This window comes from Anomalospiza imberbis, chromosome 8, assembly GCF_031753505.1.
Source record: "Anomalospiza imberbis isolate Cuckoo-Finch-1a 21T00152 chromosome 8, ASM3175350v1, whole genome shotgun sequence".
Taxonomy (NCBI): domain Eukaryota; kingdom Metazoa; phylum Chordata; class Aves; order Passeriformes; family Viduidae; genus Anomalospiza; species Anomalospiza imberbis.
In genome coordinates this window covers 17,146,945-17,168,527 of record NC_089688.1, presented here as the reverse complement: position 1 = coordinate 17,168,527, position 21,583 = coordinate 17,146,945, and the positions used below count along the sequence as shown (strand labels likewise).

The 21,583-nt window shown below is 40.5% G+C and overlaps 1 protein-coding gene across 2 annotated transcripts in view; it reads left to right on the top strand.

Annotated features, from left to right (window-relative positions):
- Nucleotides 1-19,829, top strand: part of WASHC2C (WASH complex subunit 2C) — a 35,055-nt gene extending 15,226 nt beyond the window's left edge. For both annotated transcript variants that reach the window (XM_068197534.1, XM_068197535.1), the window contains 14 exons: nucleotides 145-249; nucleotides 1,174-1,290; nucleotides 2,705-2,868; nucleotides 3,306-3,417; nucleotides 4,152-4,337; nucleotides 5,380-5,562; nucleotides 7,867-7,995; nucleotides 8,204-8,299; nucleotides 10,436-10,552; nucleotides 12,076-12,138; nucleotides 12,822-13,034; nucleotides 14,789-15,391; nucleotides 16,023-16,197; nucleotides 19,350-19,829. In XM_068197534.1, coding sequence (XP_068053635.1) covers nucleotides 145-249; nucleotides 1,174-1,290; nucleotides 2,705-2,868; nucleotides 3,306-3,417; nucleotides 4,152-4,337; nucleotides 5,380-5,562; nucleotides 7,867-7,995; nucleotides 8,204-8,299; nucleotides 10,436-10,552; nucleotides 12,076-12,138; nucleotides 12,822-13,034; nucleotides 14,789-15,391; nucleotides 16,023-16,197; nucleotides 19,350-19,486 — 2,400 coding nt within the window. In that variant the 3' untranslated portion in view covers nucleotides 19,487-19,829. The remainder of the gene's footprint in view (nucleotides 1-144; nucleotides 250-1,173; nucleotides 1,291-2,704; nucleotides 2,869-3,305; nucleotides 3,418-4,151; nucleotides 4,338-5,379; nucleotides 5,563-7,866; nucleotides 7,996-8,203; nucleotides 8,300-10,435; nucleotides 10,553-12,075; nucleotides 12,139-12,821; nucleotides 13,035-14,788; nucleotides 15,392-16,022; nucleotides 16,198-19,349) is intronic.
- The last annotated feature ends 1,754 nt before the right edge of the window (nucleotides 19,830-21,583 follow it).

Below are 21,583 nucleotides of genomic sequence, written 5' to 3'. Positions count from 1 at the left end.
GTGATTGGTACATCAGATAAGGCATCCACTACTTCATAAACATTCTAAACATCTTTTTTCATAAGGAAAAACACGAATGTCCCCTTTAGAGTTCTTAAACATATGGCCTTGCTTTGCAAAGTGACATTTCTTTGGTTTGCACAGGATTTGTTTTCATCAGGTAAACCTGTGAAGTCCAAAGCTACATCTCTCCCCAACAGCAAGTCCATGACAAAAGCTCCACTTTCCTTGTTTGATGATGATGAAGAGGTAAGTACCACTTCCTGATACTTCCTGTGTGGGGGAACCCACCTGCACAGGCTGTTGCAAATGCAGCAGGAAATACTCAGAAATTTACAACACTGGGCTTGTAAATGGAGCACTAAATTGATCTTGCATTGTGCAGCATGTGGACAGCACTGTGGAGGAGAGTGGGAGTGGAGTCTTGCAAGTTCTTGAGGTCTTTTAAGTAGCTTGCAGTCAGTGCATTTCACCTCTGGACCTAAACATGAAGGATATTATCCCTCTGATTGATAGGACTAGAGAACACTGAGCAGTAGAACAAATACAAGCTTCAAGAAGCTGTTTTATCCTAAACCTGTGGGATCTGTCACATGGATGACTTCTTGCTTCTCTTGTCATGGCTGTTGAATTCCTTTTTCCTCACTCTTCAGTGTGTAAGAATAGTGACTTCTAGTATGGAAACAGAGGTCAGAGCATAAGTTTGTGCAAGAAACCTTAAAAAAATCTGAATTAGGGTATGCTTTTTTTTAATCTTTTTACCCAGTGGTAGTTGTTCAGCTCACCTAATGCCTGTCTTCAGAATAGGATTCATTCTCCATTTCATTATATGGATTAGAAACAGTGCCCAATTGTGTTGGCTGCTGTGCTGCAGAATTGCTGAGTGATGGTTTTTGGCTGCTGGTCATATCTTGTGGTGGAAAATCTGTGAGCCAGAACTAGACTATGTACTTACAGACTTCTGGTCTATCAAATGCTCTATGTGTAGAATTCCTTGTACCAGAATATGGTATTAAACTTGAAATTGTCTTCAAAAAACACCATTTCTGTATCCTACTTTAATGAGAAGTGGATGGCAGCAGTGTCTTATGTGCTGATGATTTCTCAGTGAACTTTTCATTGTGGCTTTGGCTCTTGATTTTTTTATAATACTATTTTTTATTTTGTTTTAAGGATCTCTTTGGTATGGGACCTGCCAAGAAGCACCAGGAAAAGCCTCCAGAAGAGAGAGCAAAACAGTCAGGGCCTCTCAAGAAAGCTTCCAGCTTATTGTTCAGCAGTGATGAGGAGGTACTGAGGAGTGAGATTTGGTTGAATGTGGTTACTGGGCTTTATGCTGAACAAAGCATAAAACTTTTGAGAAGGGAACCACAGACCAACTCTGCTGTGTCCCATGCCATGCCTGCCCCAGTCCTTTAACTGGTTTGCAGCTAAGGAGGCTGATCCTTGATCCAAACTTTTGGATCAAGGGAATAGAAGTCATGTGGAAGAGAAAATCAGTATTTTCAATGTAATTTATAGAAGGTTTGATAGCAAATGAAGACTCTTTCCAACAAATCTGACTTAAAAACACTAAAAAGGGAAAAATAAGTTTGTTCTTGCTGCTTTAAATTCTGTAAGGAAAGTTTAGCAGTTCTAGATAGATATGTGTTGATTTTTTTTTTTTTTTTTTTTTTTTTTTTGTTTTGTTTTGAGGTGGGTTTCTTTTGTATGTGGTTTTGTTTATTGGAATTTTTATTTGCTTAAGTTTTGGTGTTTTTTTCTTTGTTTGGCTGTTTTGGTTTTTTAAATCTAGGGATGGGAAAATGATACATAAATAATTATGCTTCCCATAGAGCAGCCCTCTTCTAGCTATAGGCTAGGTATTGTTCTCCATCTTAAATGAAAGCCAGAGACACTAAAGTAAATTAAAAACTTGTCTGGAAACCTCTGAATTAGCTCATATGAATAGGATCCAGACTCTTCTTAGTCCTCCTATCCTACCTCTCAAAATTACTCTGTTTCATAGACTTTATTACTTGTCCTCTAATTGCTTGTTTAGTAGGGAACAGTAATATCTTTAGATGCATTTTTATCTTACTGTAGAATAAACCAAGTTCAGACTTTGTCATGCCTGTAGTCCCTTTCACAAAGAGGACAAACAAAGGTAGGAAACTGGGGAAAACCACTTGAAATGCCAGGAATAGCAAAACAAGGCAGAAGTATCTTGTTTGGTGTGTAGGCTTGAATAAATGGTACATATAGGAGGAGGTGGGTGCTTGGGGCAGAACTGCTGTGAAGGAAATAAGTGCAGCATTGAGCACTCTAATAAAGAGGTGTCTTGGGTGTATATGTGGTGGGTTTTTTCTCTTTTTTCTTGTTTTTTCCCATTCATCAAACTTGCTAACTATTTAAGTGGCTTCAGTCAGGTTTTACTGAGTGACCCTACTCTTGTGACACTGCAGTTGACACTGACCTCAGTTGTCAAGAGCAGCTGTAACAAAATATGTGTATTGTATTTTGCTAGATTAATACTGTGTGCCAAAAGGTGACCAAGCCCTTTGCAAAGCCTGAGCAATGTCACATTACAGTGACTAAAATGCAGGCAGCTAAATAAACTAGTAGAGAGGTGAAAGGACTGCCAAGATGATGAAGTGTTCCTTATAAAGAAGATTGCAAAGTGGCTTTGACCAAGACAAAAGAAAACTTGTTCCTTCTTTTTAAGGAACATTGGAATGTCTCCAAGCCAGCCAAACTTCCTTCTGAAGATGGCCGAAAAGAAGACCCTGCAAAACCAGCTAGCACTGTTAGTCAGGCTAAAGATGTGAAGACGACAAGCCTCTTTGAGGAAGATGATGAAGATGATTTATTTGCAATCACTAAAGAGAGGTGACAGTCCTGGGAGGGGAATGGGGAGGCATTTATTCAGAACAGTCCATCAGCCCTTCCAAAACCAGATGGACCCAGGCATATTGCAGGTGTTGGTTCCTGGTACTGTTGCTGAGGAGGAAGTAGGGGGGGTTGTGAGTAGGAAGGGGAAGTGCTGGGCTCTTTTGTGTCTGTACTAGGTCATTCTCTTTGCCACCACTGAACTGGCCTTTCCATTTCTATGCCAGTGATATAAAATCCTCTTGGCCTTTTTTTATCTCCATTTCTGCAGAAAGCTTTGTAGACAAGAAAGTGTGTGTTAGAATTGTTGGGATAGTGAGGAAGCCAAGTGCTGTATCTGGGAACACTTGCTGCAAATGATGGTCCTAAGTGATACTTTTAAACAGATGCAGTGCATGGCCTCTGAATCTTCCACTTTCTTCCCTCTCTCACTGCAGCCAAAGAAAGCCACAGAAGCCATCATTGTTATTTGAAGATGATGATATTAATGGAGAATCATTCTTCAGCTCCCAATCAATGATACTTCCTTCGGCTGCTAAGGCTGCAGTGGTAACTCCCAATTCTTTTAAAACTAACATGGAATACTTAGTAAATTTACAGTCTGTCTTTGTTAGGTACTGAATATAAGTTTAACTCATTTTACACAATGATAACTCTAGCAAATTGGGAATGGGAACAGGGAGGACTGAACTCTTACATCTACACTCTTACTACTATTAGCCTAATAGGGACTTCAAAATTTTCTTGACCACTTACCCTGAATTTGTTTGGTTTATGCTAAAAGCCCTTCTTAAGGATGTTCTGAAAGCCCTCAACCATTAAATAACACTAAAAGGAGCAAACAGCTTACTGCTGACTCAGTAGCCAGGGTTAACCTTTCATGTTACCCTACCCAAGATGACTGAGATGTGTAAACAGGCTTGTTACTGGCCCTCCCTATTGTGTGCTAATGCTATCCTCTGTCTTACAAGCTTAGCCTATGATGTCCTGCCTGTCTGGTTGTGCTTTGGAATTGAGAGTATGAGATGCAAGGGTTTAATAAAGCTGTATCTGTAGTGGGGATTCCCGTCCATGTGCTTCCTGGCACTTTTCAATCAGATTCAAAAACTCATAATACTGGAAATTAAAAGTCACAAACCAGACTGTCCCATGGGAGGAAAATAGGAGAAGTCAGGTATGTTGCCAGTGTCCTAGACCTGTGCAGTAGGCAAACTGAGACTCAGCATACACTTTGTATACATAACCACCAATTCTGTGTTGCAAACATTCTCCTAAATTTGCAGGAGAAAGTAAAACCAGCACAAGCACCACGTACCTTTAATGAAGAAGAAAAGGAGGAAAAGGAAGATCTGCCAGATGGAGCAATGAAGTCTAACCAGGTAGAAGATGCATTGTGGTGTTCAGAAGAGCCTGGAGCAACTCCTGTGCCTCGAGGAACAGATGTTGCAGGGCAGCAAACAAAGGAAAAAGTGAGGGATTTTCTTACATTAGTCTGAAGTTTGGTAAAGATTCCGTTAAAAAAAACCCACAATCAAAGAGTGCTGCTCTGGCACAGAAATGTTTTTCTGGATTGGAGGAAAGAGTTCCTCTGTCTCCATTTAGCAAAATCACATGTCAGTGAAACAGCAAATTGATTAAATGGCTTTAAAAAGTTGTTTCCTAACTTATGTCCTTGAGAAGGATTGGGGCTTTCTGGGGGGAAGGAGGTAGGCAGACTCTGTTTCTGTTTTCCCTCCAGAGTGGGTTGGGTAATTTCATTTACATGAGCAAAGCTTTCCCTTAAAACATAGCTTGTATTAATATATAGATTTTTCTTCAAGCTCAGTAACTTTGTTTCACCATAGTGTGTGATGCTTTATAAAGTGATGAGTGTTATTATGGCCTTCAGGATTGTAAATTTCTGCTGGGCAATACTGTTACAGAATAGTATTGATGGGTATTGAGTGTATTATTGCAGAGGCTTCATCAGAGCTGATCTTGGGCATAGTCTTACTGAGTGATTGTTGGGAATTACCAGCTGATGAATTTCCATTGTAGTTCTTATTCTTCACACTTTTCCTGAGCACAGTTAAGGTTCTGGTAGTGCTGTTCACTCTAAAGTATCCCAGGTGGTATGAGCTAGGTAACTCAGAGATAGTGGCAAAGCTGATTAGTGCAGCCTTGTGGTGCATATGCAACCCGACATAGAGATGAGAAAACCTTTTGCAGGAAGCTGCTTATCAGTAGTGCCACAGGGTAGGGTACAGAAGGAAACTTGTCTTCCTTTCAGAGCTGAAATGTGTATTCTTTTATCAACTGTCTCTTGCTGACCTGCATATTGATACTCTGTCTGCTTGGGAAAAATTAGTTGAATACAGTTGCCTGCTTGGTAATGATTGCAGAACTCTGACCACTGGTGGTATTTAACCAAGAAAGCGTAGCAGGGTTTTTGGGCAAACCTGAAATAAAAGCCTGATGTGTTACTTTTTTTTTTTTTTTTTTTTTTTTTTTTTTTTTTTTTTTTTGGTGGAGCCTTTTGCAGTAATATCTTCAGAGCCAGCTGGCAATTCAGATCTGTTTGCAACATCACCACCAGCTCTGGACAAAGATGTGAAAAGCCAAGCTAAGAAAGTGTTAAGCTTGTTTGAGGAGGAAGAAGAAGAAAGACTGGAAGATGATGATGGCATTAAAAATGTGCAGAAAGGAGTTGTTGTGGTGAGTGTAAGGAAGTTCTTGAACACTGAGAAATGGTATTTCCATCTCTGCTTTTCTAGGCATGGTTTTGTTTACATTTCCCTCTCTTCATGTCATGCAGGCTGATGTTCCTCAATTTCTAACCTTCCAGATTCTTGGGTGAGAAATTATTCCTGCTCTTTCTTGTGATCCTGAATTCTTTTGTAAATTTTCCTGTCCCACTAACTTGAAAGCATTTTGCTACGTGTTAATATGAAAAGAAATTCTATACAGATGTTTCGGTGCAGCTACTTGATTTTTTGTTTTACAGAACTGACTCTTCAGTTACTCCTCAAGGTCAAAGACACCAGGAAGTAAAAGAATGTGGAGTTTTAGACCTTGTGGTTTATCCCTTTTTTTTTTTTCATTGTTACAGTTTGCTTGCTTGGTATATGCCTTCAGACTTAGATTCAGCAATAATTATCTTAATCCTATGTTTACTTCTGTTTTTCAAATATGTGTGTTCATTTTTTAAAAAAGCTTCCAGCTAGCATTTTATTAGTCTGGCTTTTCTGATAGAGTGTGTACCATCAAAAGGTGCACTTGGAATTTTCAGCAGCAAAATCCTTCAATCCATCCCAATATTCTTGTTTCCACTTGATGAAAATGTACTGAAATTTTTTCTGTAAGTTTAAAGTAGGGTCAAAAGGTATATACTACAGTGTAACACAAGGTTTTGTCATCTTAGTGTGACTGTGTGAAGTAAGCTGCCAGTCCTAAAAGCTATGTACACTGTACTCAGAAGCCCTTGGAACTGAATGAAATAGATGACTGTTGGAGAAAAATCACTGTTTGGAGCAGCTTCTGAGTTAAAATGGATTGTTAGCTTGGGCCCTTGTTTACTACTTGTGAATGAATACTGCATTTGGTTTTTTGTGGGGAGCACACTGGGAGATGATTGAAAGAAGCCACATTTGTCTTATGAATTTGGAAAAACAGAAATCCATTCAAAGCTTTCCTTCAAAGTTCTTATCTGTCAGCATACAGTTGTCACAAAGTGATTAAGGTGCTGAAATGCAAAAATCAGAATGGTAATTTATGAACTTAACCTTTTTGACAGGCAAATCTGAAAGGTGCTACTACTTTTCTGGCTTATTTCAACTTAATATGTGTTTTGTGTGTGGATAATTCTAGATGTGCATTATGTTTTCACATATCTGGGCATAAACAGCAGTTCTAGTGCTCTAAAACTGACCTGGCTTTTGATATGAAATTAAAGTTGGTGCAGAGAGAGGCTGAGAATGTAATAAAGAAACTACAGTAGTAAGAATCGTAGGAGAGGGTGTATGGATGAAAAATGGTGTACTGGAAATTAAATTTAGGCAGCCCTTTGGGGTTCCTGGAGACTTGAATAGGAATGGGTAGAATCAGGCTTTACTCTTAGGATGACCACTCTGGCTGCCTGGATTTTGTGTGTGGTGTTATGGCACTGGACATCCAGTCATGCTCTGAAGAGGCATCCTTTAATTTGAGTTGTTTTAATAGAGACAGATTAGTGGTAAAACACAGATATGGGCCTTTACCTGGACATTTGAGTTGGGCCTTTGCACCTGGGTGCCTGCAATGACCACGATCATACAAAGGCATTGTTTTTGCTGTTGGAGCTGACACTCATTACTTTGCCAGGTAATGGAGGACTTATAGAGTGATATGTGTAACTTCAATCTTCCCTGCAGCAGCAAATTTGAACGTACAAATTTTTGCTAAATGCAGTATGTTCTATTCTTCCATGTGAGTGTTTGCTTGCTTTCACAGGAGAACAGGGAGTCTAGCAACAATAACACCTTTACAAGCCTTTTGTTAAAAAAAAAACTATTTTTTTTATTCTTCTTTGAAAATGTCGCTTAGGAATATAACCAAGAGATTCTAGGTTCTGTTCCTCTCACTACTATGTCCTGCATCCTTAGCTGAAATTTTTGAGGCATAAAAGTCTTACTGGAATATGAACCTTACTGTACAGTTGTGATAACATAGTGAAAACCTTTTGTTTTCCTTTTGAAGGAAGCTTTACAAGTAAGTAGTAGCAGCTGGATCTTTGATCAGCAGACACAGATATTGTGGCAAATGTCTTCTCATTAAATTGAACTCTAAATACAAATATTTACATTGTAAGTTTTGCAAATTTGGTCAAAATAAAACATAACCAGCAATTAAAGTTGTAATTTTGTTACCAGTACAGGGCTGTAGTGTAGCCTCAGGGGAATTGTAACTTGCCTTATCATGAGGCAAATAACTTCCTCACAGAGAGAGTTTCTCACTGTGTGGACCTTTCTCCTCTCCTTCCAGGCCTCTGAGAAAAGTACTCGGCCCAAAAGCACTGGGGTCTTTCAAGATGAAGAGCTTCTCTTCAGTCACAAACTTCAGAAGGACAATGACCCAGATGTTGACCTCTTTGCCAGCCCCAAGAAGTCAATGGTGAGTTCAAAGCCCTCTTCTGAACCTCCTGTTTAAAAACAGTCTTTGAAGTGTTCAGTGTAGTGATGTTCCTTGTTTGGACAGATTAGAAGTCACTGATTTCCAGGGACAGCCAAATGCTCGTGTCAGTTATATTCTGACATCATGGGCTGAAAGAGATGTGCTTTGGATCTGTGACACATCTTTTCTTTATCTTTTGTTTCTTTAGTCTACAAATCGCATCCTGAAGCCACCACCTGGAGGAGGGCTTTTTGGGGATGATGATGAGGATGATCTCTTCAGTCCTGCTAAAACAAACATTCCGGTACCTGTTTCTCACTGTAAATGGCTTATATAGAAGAGACAGGAAAGAAGTGTAGGGAAGGGATTTTCTCCATTTGTATACCCACAAGAAATTTAAGTGACTTTTCAAATCTTTTTGAGAGTACAAAAATGGTCACTGTGACCCTGAAGACAGAGGGGGCAAACAGATGCATTGGGTCTCCCAATGTTATGATGAAGATTCTATTTATTTTTGTGTACACCTGGGACCAGCTTAGGTGTAAGAGAGCACACCTGAGCAGAAATCAGAGTAGTCGTTTGTTTTGTTTAATTGCTTAACTTGCTAATATTACTTCCCTGTGCTTTATGCATAACTGATAAGCCATGCTCTGAGAGTTGTGTAATTCAAGTTTCTGCAGGTTGGTTTGATCTCAGATAATGGTGCAGTGTTAAAATTCTCATGGTCACCCAATTGCTATTAAAGGGCGAGTAGGTGCAGTAATGAATTAGACTGTTACAGGTGGTCTGAGGTCAAAGTCCTAACAAACATTTTCAACTGCTACTTTTAAATACAGTTATCTTAATTAAACTGAAACTAACTTTTACTTTAGTCTATATTTATGTCTGTAGCTGGAAGTTAGGCTAGAAAACTGGCAATAGTTCCTAGAAACAGTTTTTTGGAGGACTCTGGACAGAGTGGTCTTAAGTAATTAGTGCTTGGGAGACTATATATGGAACCTGGTTGCTTGAAAACATAAAAATAGCACTCTTTCTTAGCTAATGTTGTGCTTTTATTTTCTCTGCTGTTTTTTGATGAGGAAATATGCATGCATTTGAAAGTTTATTGAAACTCTCATTAGTAATTGTTAGCACAGACAACAAAGGTTGAGGTAGACTAAAGGAATGGAAGGCCCCTGGTTTGCAGAGCCACAAGTCAATGCCTATTGTTGTAGTCAGTTGACATTGGCACGATGCCAGACACTCACCAAAACCCCTCCCTCATTCCCCTCTGCAGCTGGACAGGGAGAGAAAATATAACAAAGTTATATTTTATATAAATGAGTTGAGATAAGGACTGAGAGAAATCACTCACAAAATACTAACACGGGCAAAACAGATTTGAATTAGAGATATTAATTGAATTTATTTCTAGCAAAATCAGAGTGGAATAATGAGAAGTAAAATAAGACCTTAAAAACACCTTTCCCCCATCTGTCTCTCCTTCCCAGCTCCACCTCCTCTCCCCCCTGGTGCAGGGAGATGGGAAATGGTGGTTTAGGTCAGTTCATCACACCTTGTTTCTGCCACTGCTCAGAGAGGGGAGTCCTTCCCCTGGTCCAGCATGGGGTCCTTCCCATAGGAGACAGTTCTCCATGAATTTCCCCAGCCTATGTCCATCCCACAGGGTCGTTCTTCCACGGGGTGCAGTCTTTTGGGCATAGCCTGTGCTGACCTCGGTCCCCCACAGGGTCACAAGTCCTACCAGGAGACCTGCTCCAGTGTGGGCTCCTCTCCCATGGTTCTGCAGGTCCCTGCCAGGACCCAGGCCTCCTATGGGTTCCCAGCCTCCTCTCAGGTACACACCTACTCTGGTTGGGTCTCCTCCACAGGCTGTGAGTGAATTTCTGCACCCATGTGGATCTCCATGGGCTACAGGGGCACAGCTGCGTCTCCATCACAGCCTGCAGGGGAATCTCACCTCTGGTGCCTGGAGCACCTTCTCTCCCTCCTTCTGCACTGACCTTGGTGTCTGCTGGGCCGTTCCTCTCCTGTGTTCTCACCCCACTCTTTTCTGGTTGCAATTGCATCTGTGCAATAACTTTTTTTCTTCTTAAATATGTTATAACAGAGGGGTTACCACTGTTCCTGATTGGTTCAGCCTTGGCCAGCAGCCATCTTTGGAACCACCAGGGGTTGACACTGCTAGACATGGAGAAAGCTTCTACCAGTTTCTCACAAAATCTATCCCTGTAGCTCCCCACCACTGCTACCAAAACATGGCCATGCAAACCAAATACAACTATGCACAGCAGGATCAAAAGATGTAGCCAGTTTTCTGTTCAGTTAAAAGCAAGATTTTAAAAATTTTTGCTTATGTTCTTTTGGGGTTTTGTTTTTTGGATCTGCACACCATGCTTTTTACCCCATTCATGTTGACTTGTGCCCATAATGCTTTCAGAAAATGGCGGAGAAGAAAACTCTTCAGACCAGTGTTGGCCCTTCCTCAGTGAGCAGTAACCTAGAAAATGCTTTAAATGCCAAGCAAGATGAGACTCTGAAGGCAGCAACTACAGAGGCAAGTACTTAAATCTTGTGCCTTGAACAGCATGCAAAGAAAAAGGAGATGTATCATCCTGTTTTAAGTATATTGGAAATATGAAAAGTAATGCCTGGATTCACTGGCTGCCAGGCAGCAATGTGTGACCAAAATACTCTGCTTATCAGCAGGTGCACTGTTAGTGGCCAGAAGGTTAAATATTATTGATGTTTTATTCATTGTACACACACATTTCACTTAAAAAGTGAAATGGCAGTGAAGAGCTACACCCTAGGCCCAATTGTACTGAAAATGAGTTGTTTCTTCTTCTCTGAAGTGCCAGTGTCTGTTGGGGTGAATGTGGTCTTTCAAGGTAGCCTTTCTCAGAAAGGAGATCAGGGCATGCAGCATAAATCTGTGTCAGTTGAGACTCCTATCTTGTCGTTAATCTTGCAGTAACAGGAGTATGTGGGAGAGATGATCTGGACCAGAGTTCTGGCCTGTGTCTCACCAGAACTGCTTGATGGGTTTTCATGTGTTCAAGATTAGCTTTTTGTTGTAGGGAGTGGGAGTTGTTTTTTCTCCCTTGGGCTGAAGAACACAAAGCACGCCTGTAGGGCTAGTAATTAGCATGTCTTCCCTTTTTGTAAAGTGTTCCTTGAAGTCTAGAACCGGGCTCATCTTCCTGGTTTTGTAGCTACTGACAGCCTGCTATAGGAATGGTTTCAGCCTGTCTGAGGTTAAGCTGAATACCACATGCAATTAAGTAGAGAACAGTCTCCTCAGATACTAGGATTCTTCTGTCATGCTTACTTCAGCCTAGCTGAAGGAGCTCTGGTTGCCTAGTCATACCAACAGCAGTATTACCTAGCTCACAGAACTATGCAGATTACAAACTGGTGGAGAGCAAGCCCTGGGAAGTGCACCTTAGCTGATTTGATTAATTCCTTGAGTCCTACAATTGACCCAAGTCTTGAGACCAAACAGCTGCTCTTGCTTTTTTAGCCTAGTCTTCTTTCTAGCACTACTGGCCTGTTTATTTCAGAGGAATGCTCACTTTTCTGAAGCTGTTTTCCTTGAAGTCTGAGTGGAACAATTTTGAAGCTCTCTTGGTTTCCATGTGGGCTTCATTGAAGTCTGTAGCCCTGTTACAGCCAGTTACAAAGAGAAAAGTTAGATCATTGCCTGGCGATATGGCTTCAGAGGATTTTAGGGGACAGAATAAACAAGGAGAGAGAAGGTAGCTGTCCTGATTTGATTTGACTAGTGGTGGCAGTGGCCTGGAGAAGCTGGATGTTGTTCAGTTACCTTGGCAAAGTATAATATTGGGTAGAAGGACAGGTGAATGAAATCTGGTAAGGAAGACGGGGCCATGGCATGTGGGAAACTGAAACTGAAAACTTAGTGACTCTAGCTCTAATGGTAGAATGTGATGATAACAAGGTATCTTCAGAAGAAATTGGTAAGCAATTAGCTGCTTTGTATACATGTATTAAAATGAAAACTGTGGTCTGGTTGATAACAACTTGTCAACTTGTTTAATCCAATGTAATTTTGTGCAGAAATCTACAGGTCCTGTTCCCATTAAAACCAAAGAGCCTTCATCTCGGATTGAAAAGCTACAAGTAATTAACTTTACTGGCACTTTAACTTTAAAAAAAAAATAATCTTCCTTGCCTCACCGATAGCTTTCCCTGAACCAAAATCTTCTTGCTTCCTTACCTTATTCTTGCAACATTATTATTTTTTTTTCAGATGGCATATTTTTGATTACTTTTTCTGTATTGCATGTTTAATATTATTTCCTCCTTCTGTTTCAGTCCTGACTCTAAGCAGCACTATTTACTCATGTGGGGGGGCGGGGCAGAGGGTGGGCTCCTCTTTGAACTGTTATTGTTCTTAGCACTATTAAGTATGTTTAGAGAATCTTAGGGGGGACTATGCTTATGTCCCTCTTCTGACACAAAGTGTCTAATAACTGTCTATATCATGGTACCATTTAAAGTCAGAACTCAGCAGCTCAGACAGAATATTGAGCTACATAGGTGTTTGGTCTGGCATAACTTGACCCTGCTGTTCCTGAAGGTCTTACACAGAATAATAGTGTTGACCACGCCAGTTTTAGTGAGGCAGAGCTTGTGGGAGACACAGAAGTTCTTAGGTCTGAAAAAAGCCAGGTACTTCAGAAGTAGAACTTGAATGCCGAGATACACTAGTTCTTGCTGCTTCTCTGGGGCCGTGCCTACTCTGGAGCAGTAGTAATGTGATCTCTTTTTGTGTGTATGTTTTTGTTGTCTCTGTTTTGTAGGCTAATTTAGCTATTAACCCTTCAGCCTTACTACCTGGTGCAATGCCTAAGGTTTCCAATGTCAAGTCCCCCTTACCAGTGCTGGACACTCCATTACATGAGCCCAAGGAGGTGCAGAACAGCGAAGCCTTTTCTGCTGCAGGAAGCAATGAAGAGCTCGGCGTAAGCTTTGATCAGCCCATGCAAGCAGACACCTTGCACAACGCCAATAAGGTAACCTTGGTACTTAGGATAAGAGGAAGAGGGGTTAAAAACACAGTCTGTCCTCGTGCAGGAGTTTGTTTTGGTATGCAAGTTCTGCTAAAAGTGTGGTTTATCTGAATCTAAATGGGAATGTGAAAATCTAATCCCCTCTCACTTCTGTGAATCACTGAAGAGAAAGTCTAGCTTAGCACCTATACGTAGCTCAATGAGGGGCTTATGTTTATACCTGGTGCCTTTTAAAGTACATGTGTACCTTTTCCAAATACTGTATTTCCCTATTGGTTGAAGGTGTGTTAGCATAACATCTTGTCCTATCCCAGGAGACACCAACCTAAAAAAAAATTAAAAAGACATCTTGCTAGGCTAACTATAAAACAGGTTACAGGCAGCTGCTTTGACAAGCTATCCAGAACACATCACTGCTGTAGGTTGACCTTTACCTCCTCTGTGGATAAAAATGTCATGCTGTACTGAATTGTAACTCCCAATAATTTTTCAAAGAAAACTTTAGTTTTCACAAAGGAAAACAAAAAGAAGTGTTACAGCTTTTGACGTGGCAAATCTCTGCCTCCTGACTCACTTGTTTTTCACTCACACTTTCTACTTTATGGAATGCAAAAGGCATATTCTAATTAAAGAATAGTGGTTCTTTGGTGGTTCTTTAAAAAAATGGAAGTGTCAGCCATGTAGTTAAGATTTCATCTAGGTGCCTGTGATTTTTTAAGTCTGTGGGGTTTCCTGAGAGCAGCAGTTTAAGATAACAAAAAACCTTTGATTCATTCGTCCTATAATGCTGATGAGGCTGTTCATGACTAGATGAGTAGCAGAGATGTGGCAAGATGCAGCAGCCACCAACAACCATGGCTGACATGACCCCTTAGCGACAGATGGGTTTGAAGCTTGTACATCAGCCTGGTGCGTTACTATGTAGGCATAGTTGTTTCCAATAGCAGCGTGTTCCAAGAGACAAAGCTCTCTATTGTGAAACTTTTAAATAGATAGGCCTGCAAAGAATAGACTGCCTGTAGCTGCATATTATCAACCTTGAATGTTCATTTTAGTGTAGTGATGATGCATATTTTGACAGAAGTAATCTGAGAAGAAGCAATTTGGTCAACTCTACAGTGAATGCTTTTTGTGGCTCAGGTTAGATGCTGTAATTTTGGCATATCATTGCTTCTTCAACCTTTCAAGTTTGAGTGTAAATATATCCAGTCAAATGCACTTTTTTCCAACAGCTGGAACAAAGCAACCTGCCCAGCATTCTGCTTGTCCTTTCAAAGAACAGTGCATGAAGCAATTAACAAAAGGGAAGAATAGTTGTAGTGATCCATTTCTTACCCATGTAAATACTCCTGTTCATGTGGGATAGGGGAGAGGCTGTAATGGAAACTTGCAGGGGGCTTCCTTAAAAGCGGCAAGTAACTGCAGTAGGTTATACATAAAATGAAATTGCGTGGAAAATATAATTAGTCATGGCTTGAACTGCACTATAAAAGCTCCTAGATTAGCAAGATAACAGGCTGACTAAGGAATTTCCTAAAGCCAAGGGGCTAGAGTGGCTTGCTGATCTGTTGTGACTGTATTTGCGAGTGCTATTGCTTTTGTACACCAGTTCCACCACTGTGGAATGACTAAGGGCAGCAAATCAGAAATCCTGGGTTATATTTCTAAATCCTTCTCCAAACTACTCCAAGCTTGAATGTCCTGTGGGGCGTTTTCCTTGTGTATGACTCAGCTTTGCTTTTCCTCCTTCCTTGCAGACCAGGATCAGGGTTCCAGGGAAGCGCAGACCCCCTAGCAGAATGGCACGCCGTCTGGCTGCCCAAGAGGCTGAAGTGAGTGAGGAGATGGACACTACTAAAGAGTCACAATTCTCTCTACCAAAACAAATGTCAGCAGTAGTGAACATAAAGGAGCCTCTTGCTGTTGAAGCAGAGTCCAAGGAAAATGGCTTTCGCTCTAGCTTGTCACTACCAGCTCACAACAGTGTTTTGTCTGCTGGGACAAACAAACTCCTTCCTCCAGAATCCACAGAAAATGGGGATGATCTGTTTGAGTCTGAAGACCTTTTTGCAAGCAGCTCAACATCCAGACCAGCTGCACAATCAAAGCTGAAGGAGGGAATGCCAGACAGTATGGCTAACAAACCCATAAAAGGCAGGGAGAAAAAGCCTGATCTGGGTGATCAGGATAGCAATGATCTCTTCCAGCCTGTACAACAAAAGTCTTCAACAAAAAGCAGCCCTATATCTTTTTTGGAGGAAGAGGAAGATTCTCTCTTCACCTCTCAAAAAACTGGAAAAAAGGAGTTAAAATCTGCTGTCCGCCAAGCAGTTGATCCTACTGCCCAAGATATCTTTGAGGTAATGGCTGAACCTGCCACGTTGTTTTTTGTTCCTCAGCTCCATATGTAGACCCCTCTAATTTAGGCTTACTGGAGGCTGCTGAATAGGATGGGGTGTGCAGGATAAGGGATTGAAGTAAACTCTCAATCCTGCTTCAATGCTGGGATATAGAAACTCTTTGGTTGTTCAGCCCCTAACTGGCAGCGGTAGTTAAAAAGATGGAGCCTTAACACAGAGTAGGCATGCACTGAATGTGCTGTGACAACTTTACCTTTTTCAGAACAAGAAGGTATTTCGTTCTTATTTGTTAACTGTCTGTTCAATTCCCAGCAACTAAATAACACTTTAAAAAAAAAAAGGAATAAAATTGGTGGGCTGGGCACTTGATACAGGCCTCTGTGTGCTGTATTTGACCTGTCTACAATCCACTACTAAGGCACTTCTGCCAAGTCCCCCATGAGGAAAAGGGTCTCAAACTTTTTGCTAGTAAGGTTGGCAAAGACCTCTCAGATCGCTGAGTTCAACCTTTGTCCGAAAAGCCCAGGAAACCCAAGTCTTCTAAACATCTCAGCTGCTGTGTACAGATAATTTGACTAATCTCTTGAAGTGCGTTGTGGATTGATGAGATCTTTCTATATTTTTCTCCAAGGATGATATATTTGCTACTGAGGCAATTAAGCCAGTGACCAAAATGAAAGAGAAAATGCCAGAGACAAACCTGTTTGATGATAACATTGATATTTTTGCGGATCTAACTGCAAAACCAAAAGAAAAGAAGACCAAAAAGAAGGTGGAACAAAAATCCATATTTGACGATGATATGGGTAAGTGTATGTATTAGCAAAATCCTGCTACTAGTCTTGTAATATTGTCCTAAGTTGCATTCATCTAAGATGTTTTAGAACCCTCTGCTTTCTTTTACTTTTCAACTTCTCTGAAATCTCTGGTCATCTTTGGATTTTAACCTTGGATGAGAACTTCCTAGATTTGTAGAACTAGCATGGCATTAAAGTGGTTTAGGAGAGAGTATAAAATTGTTCTGAGAAAAAGTTTAATTCCTGTAGGGAATTACTTCAGACAAGTTTCTAAGACAAGTTTCTCACGTTGTTATGGCTCTGAGACAGATTCCGTATTTCAATTTGCACAGCTTTATGTATTGTACTTTCAGGTAAGTCACTGATACAAACAAACTAGCATCTTTGTCCATCCCACCTGCACTATTATGTTAACTACCTTGGAGCCCATAAGCTTTTGTTTACATTCATGTATTCAGGACAATTTACAGATATTACAGCTGAAACCAAATGTTTGCTATGTAAAATTTGTTGAAAAAACAGCAAGTATTAATGTGAAATGATGCACAAAGCATGCTCCTTTCTTCTCCATCAGCAGAGAGGCTGAAAGTAATGTGATTCTCAGCTGTGTCTGTTCTCAGGCTCTTCATGTTCATAGCTCTTTGAGATTGAATGTATTTCTTTTCTAAGACAAAATTTTTTCTTTAGCTTTGGTTCTTGTCAAGTCTTCATTCCCTCTGACTTACTCTAATTGAACCTGACTTACTGCTGTTTTACTTGGACTGCTGCTAAGTACTCTAGCCTGATGGCTGAAGTCTGTAAATGTGCTAGAAAACCTGCTGGAGAATGAGCATCTTGAGATTTCAAAATATTCTTGATAGATATAAAAAATAAGACTTAAAGGTTTGTTAGGAAGGTATTTGAAATACATATTGGATGATTTTTTTAAAAATCTTGTTTTAGTAATTTACATTTTTTCATGTAGTCTATAGTAAGTGAAAGAATTTGCCAAGCAGTTACCCCTTCCAAATATTCAACAGAAAAATCTGAACTGAATGTTGAAAAAAAGTTGTAGAGTGCCACTTGAAAATGAGCCACAACAGAACCTGTTGTCTGTACTTCCACTTTTGACATCATCTCTGGTGCTAGAGCTTTGTGTTTGATGTCACAGCTGATCTTGACGCCTATTGAGCCTAAAGCACCCGCATCTGATAGACTTATTTTCCTGTAGAGTGATGACTATTCAGTGGTACAGCCACAGGTATGCAGCTCCTTAGGGCCCATGGAGCTCCAGAACACCAGCAGGAGTGTAGGGAGATGCCTGAAGGTGAGGATATTCTGCAGTAGAGTTGTGGAACTGGCACTTGGCTACATTTCACATTAAGGGCTGGCTTAAGTGATCGTGGCAGCACTTTTACAGAGCTGTATGTTGTTGTCTTAGGAGAACCTTTCTGCTGCAAATGAAACAGTAAATTTCATCTGCAGTTTGAGGGGTGTGAAGGCTGCAGGCTGTTTTCTTTTGCCCTACCATACCTTTCAGTCACTAGAGTCCTTAATCACCTTATAGCTGATGTCACCTCTGCCTATCTTCAAAATGGTGACTGATCTTTCTTGCACTCTGACAAATACTGTTTTCCCTGTTGTGTTCTTTAAGCCTCTTTATAAAAAATGGGAGTGATACCTCTACTGCTTATGGCAGTCACTGAACTTCCCCTCTTCTGTAAAGCTAATCTATGTGATAGCTTCTTGCTTTGGAGTGATGCCAGAAGGGGATTACTCTGTTTTGCTGCCTTTCTAAACTGCTCTTGTGCTGAAATGTGGTCCTGGATTATTCCTGTGTAATCCCTATGATGAGCACAGTACCAGTCACATGCTGAATTTGAAAGAGTAAGAAGAGACAGGGAAACACATTTTGATGGACCACATTGTGCCTGGCCTCTGCTCAAGGTTAGGCTACATGCTGAAGTTTGAAATACTAGTTTTTATACTCTGGACTCGTAATTCACAGAATATTCTGATTTGGAAGGGACCCACAAAGATCATCAAGTCTAGCTCTTACATGAATGGTCCATATGGGGGTCAAACCCACAGCCTTGGTGTTATTAGAACCTTGCTCTGACCAGCTAGACTCAGTGGCTATATTAACCTCTATATAACAGCCATGTTTTCTTAATAGGGATTCAAGACCAATTATGTGCTATTTACACTGGCCTTGTGAATCACTAGTGACCCTCCTATCTAAGTCTAGTAATTTTTTGGTTTTATACTCCAACTGCATAATCTGAATATCCTAAATTTCTTAGTTTAGAGTACGAGATACACTTGGGGAACTTCATGGCAACCCCTCAGCATGCGTATGGTAGCAGCTTCATCTCTTTCATGAGCATAGTCTTAAACACAAGCAGTTCTAGACACAGCAAGAACTGCAGGACTGTGAGCTCTGCAGCTGACAAAGGCTATCTCTGTTGGATGATTTAATTTCTACATATTGTTGTCCTCTGCCTTAATGGCAGTTTGGTATTTTTCCACTTTGTGGTCCTAGTTATTCACAACAGATATGCTTGTATTGAGGAAGGTGGTGGGAGACCTTGATTCTAGACTGTAGACAGACTTCTTGAATATTCATCAGGATGGTGGTTATAGCTGTCTGCCTCCTTGCATCTTAGCAAGGAGGTCTGCTCTCAGGGGATTTATATTATTTTCTTACTGTGCTGTAGATTAGACTCATGGTTAGTGATTATCACCACAGTAGTTGCTAGCAACTACCATCTTTTCCTCTTCTGATTTTCTAGCAACAAGCTCACATCACAGCTCTTGGATATCTCAGGTTCCTCAGACACTAATGTTCTAGATAAAAGGGATGTTGTCTGGGACTTGCATGATAGAATTTATTGTGGAGCTTTAATTTATTAGTACTTTAAAAATGCTTATGAGAGCCTGAACATGTTAGAAAATACAAGTATTATGCTGTCTACTAAGAAGGAAAAAAAAATCTTTAACAGCTAACAGCTCCCACGTATATCCTTACAAATGCATCCAGAATTGCAAGTAGCAGGAAAGCATTTGTTTATCACAGAATGTCCTTGGCAGTCACTGCTGTGTGATGGAGTCTTTTGTGTACAATATTGCTTCTGTTTAGTAGTCACTTCTCATTAAAATCTAATTTTTGTTCCCCTCTTTAGATGACATCTTCTCTAGCAACCAAGTCAAGATACCTGCTCCTAAAACCAGATCTTCCCAAGCAGCCTCAGAACCAAAATCTGAAAGCAAGATCCTGAGCACATTTGATGACCCGCTGAATGCCTTTGGAGGCCAGTAGTCAAGGGGATGTGTTGCAGAGAAGCAGCCTTAGCCCTGTCCAGTACTAATACTCTGGATTCTCTAATTCAGTACAACTGGAATGAGATGGACATGGATATTTAAATGAGATGACCCATTTAAAATGGTTAGTATTCTCTTGTGCTAGTCTAACTCTGCTAAATTATATATTTTTTAAAAAATACAGTAACCTCCTGCTATCATGTTTCCATGGTGCCGAGATGAATACAGCCTGTGCAATACCTGCAATGAAGTAATCTATTATATGAAGTATAGTTTGTTTTATTGAACATATCTATAGATAAAATAATTGATAAATAGTAAATGGAGTCTGTTAAACTTGATCTGTCTGCACATCTTACTTTCCTCTTTACCTCTTGCTTAGAACGTGTGCATCATGACTTGAAAGCTACCAAAACCGCTACTGTGCCTTGTCTGGGTCTGCTGCCACCTACTGAGCTAATGGGAGGGTAAGGCTGGGTTCAGTACCAGGTACAGCTTCTCTTACAAAATGAAGCAGTTAGGAAATCTCAGAGCAGGACTTGACACCAGCTCTAATGGGGTATTTCATATATGCAGCTAATGTGGGCTATAAAAATAACAACAGGTAATGCTTCTCTGCCAGGAAGAGCGTGTTACTGATGAGCACCGAGTGGTCCTTGAAGACAACAGAAACCTAACATTGTCTTCAAATTGTAGGCCATTAAACGAGATTTTTCACCTGCATGGAGCTGCTGGTGTTTTGCAAATAACAGTTTTCACAAAGTCCATCTGTACAGAGCATGCTTGGTCTCTTCCAGGCTGACAAGCCTGTGCACATATGTTATGGAAAGACTCTTTTGTACCTAAAGGGTTGCTGTCTGCTTTCCCTTCTCCTCCATAACACCGTGTAAGCTGTATACAGGAGGTTGCTACTCTGGAATCCCTCTAACTGTGGAATGTATTTGGTCTGGCTTTGATTCCTGTATTTTCTAGAGTCCCTCCTGAAACAGATGCCATTAACCATACTTGATACCCAGTGGTAGACACTTGCTCTCCTGCATGCATACAAGCAGAGCAAATGCATAAATGCAGGGGGATCAAATGTTTATTTTATTATACAAGTGACTGCTTGCAATTCTGACTAGATTCACTGCTTTTATGATAGTGACTACGTTATCTCGGACTCTTAAGACTGTTCTGCTGCAGATTTAAAGCATGTGCTCAGACGACTTCTTTGAGATCAACTCCCACTTGCACTGAAGCCCTCATTCTGAGACATCTGGTTCAGTCTCTTGTTTCTCAAGCTGAATTTCCTTTATCAGGCACAGTAAATACTACAGCTGAAATATCTAGCACTAATGAGGGTAAAGCAGAAGGAAAGGTTGGAAGGGATAAGGGAGAAACATGATGTATTGATTTGCACCATAGGTGGGCCTGGCAATGATTCATGTTAAGTGGGGAGGAAGCTGAGCAACTTGAAAAAGAGTGTGGGGGATATTTGCAGATGGGTGTCTGCAGTGAAAGCATTTGAACTTTATTTATAGGCATTACATCTGCTGCATATGCCTCATACGTGATCTGGACTGCTTCTTTACTCATTTTTTCTGTGCATAGAAGGGCTTCAAAGATAAGATGGTGAAGAAAAAGATGGTGAATTCTTCTGTTTCTTATCTGCATCTTTCTTCTTGGCCCTTCACATTAATAACTTCTATTAACATTGCAAAGAGGGCTGTTCACAAGCTAAGAACCCTAAGGGCCAAAAACTCTTGGAGTAGGAAAAAAAAAACTCCTGCCCTAGTGTTTCTTAAACTTTAATGTGCTCAGCAGAGAAAAGCTCTTAATAGTGCAAGTTTCTATGATATAGGTCAGAACCTTTGTTCCCACCTAGTCTTTCTAAACTGGCAGATGGAGAGTGTTTGTGCCTTTTTCGTGTCTCTTCACATATTAAAATGAGGTCTAGGCACTTCACTTCTGGGAGAGCTTGGTCTGAGGGGGGACTTTTTGAACTGGGTTTTGGCTAGACGGTTTGGTTTTAGGTTGTGTTGGTTTTTGGGTGATTTGGGGGTTTTTTGTATGTTGGTTTATTTTTCAGGTTTAGTTTTTTGGGTTTTTCTGT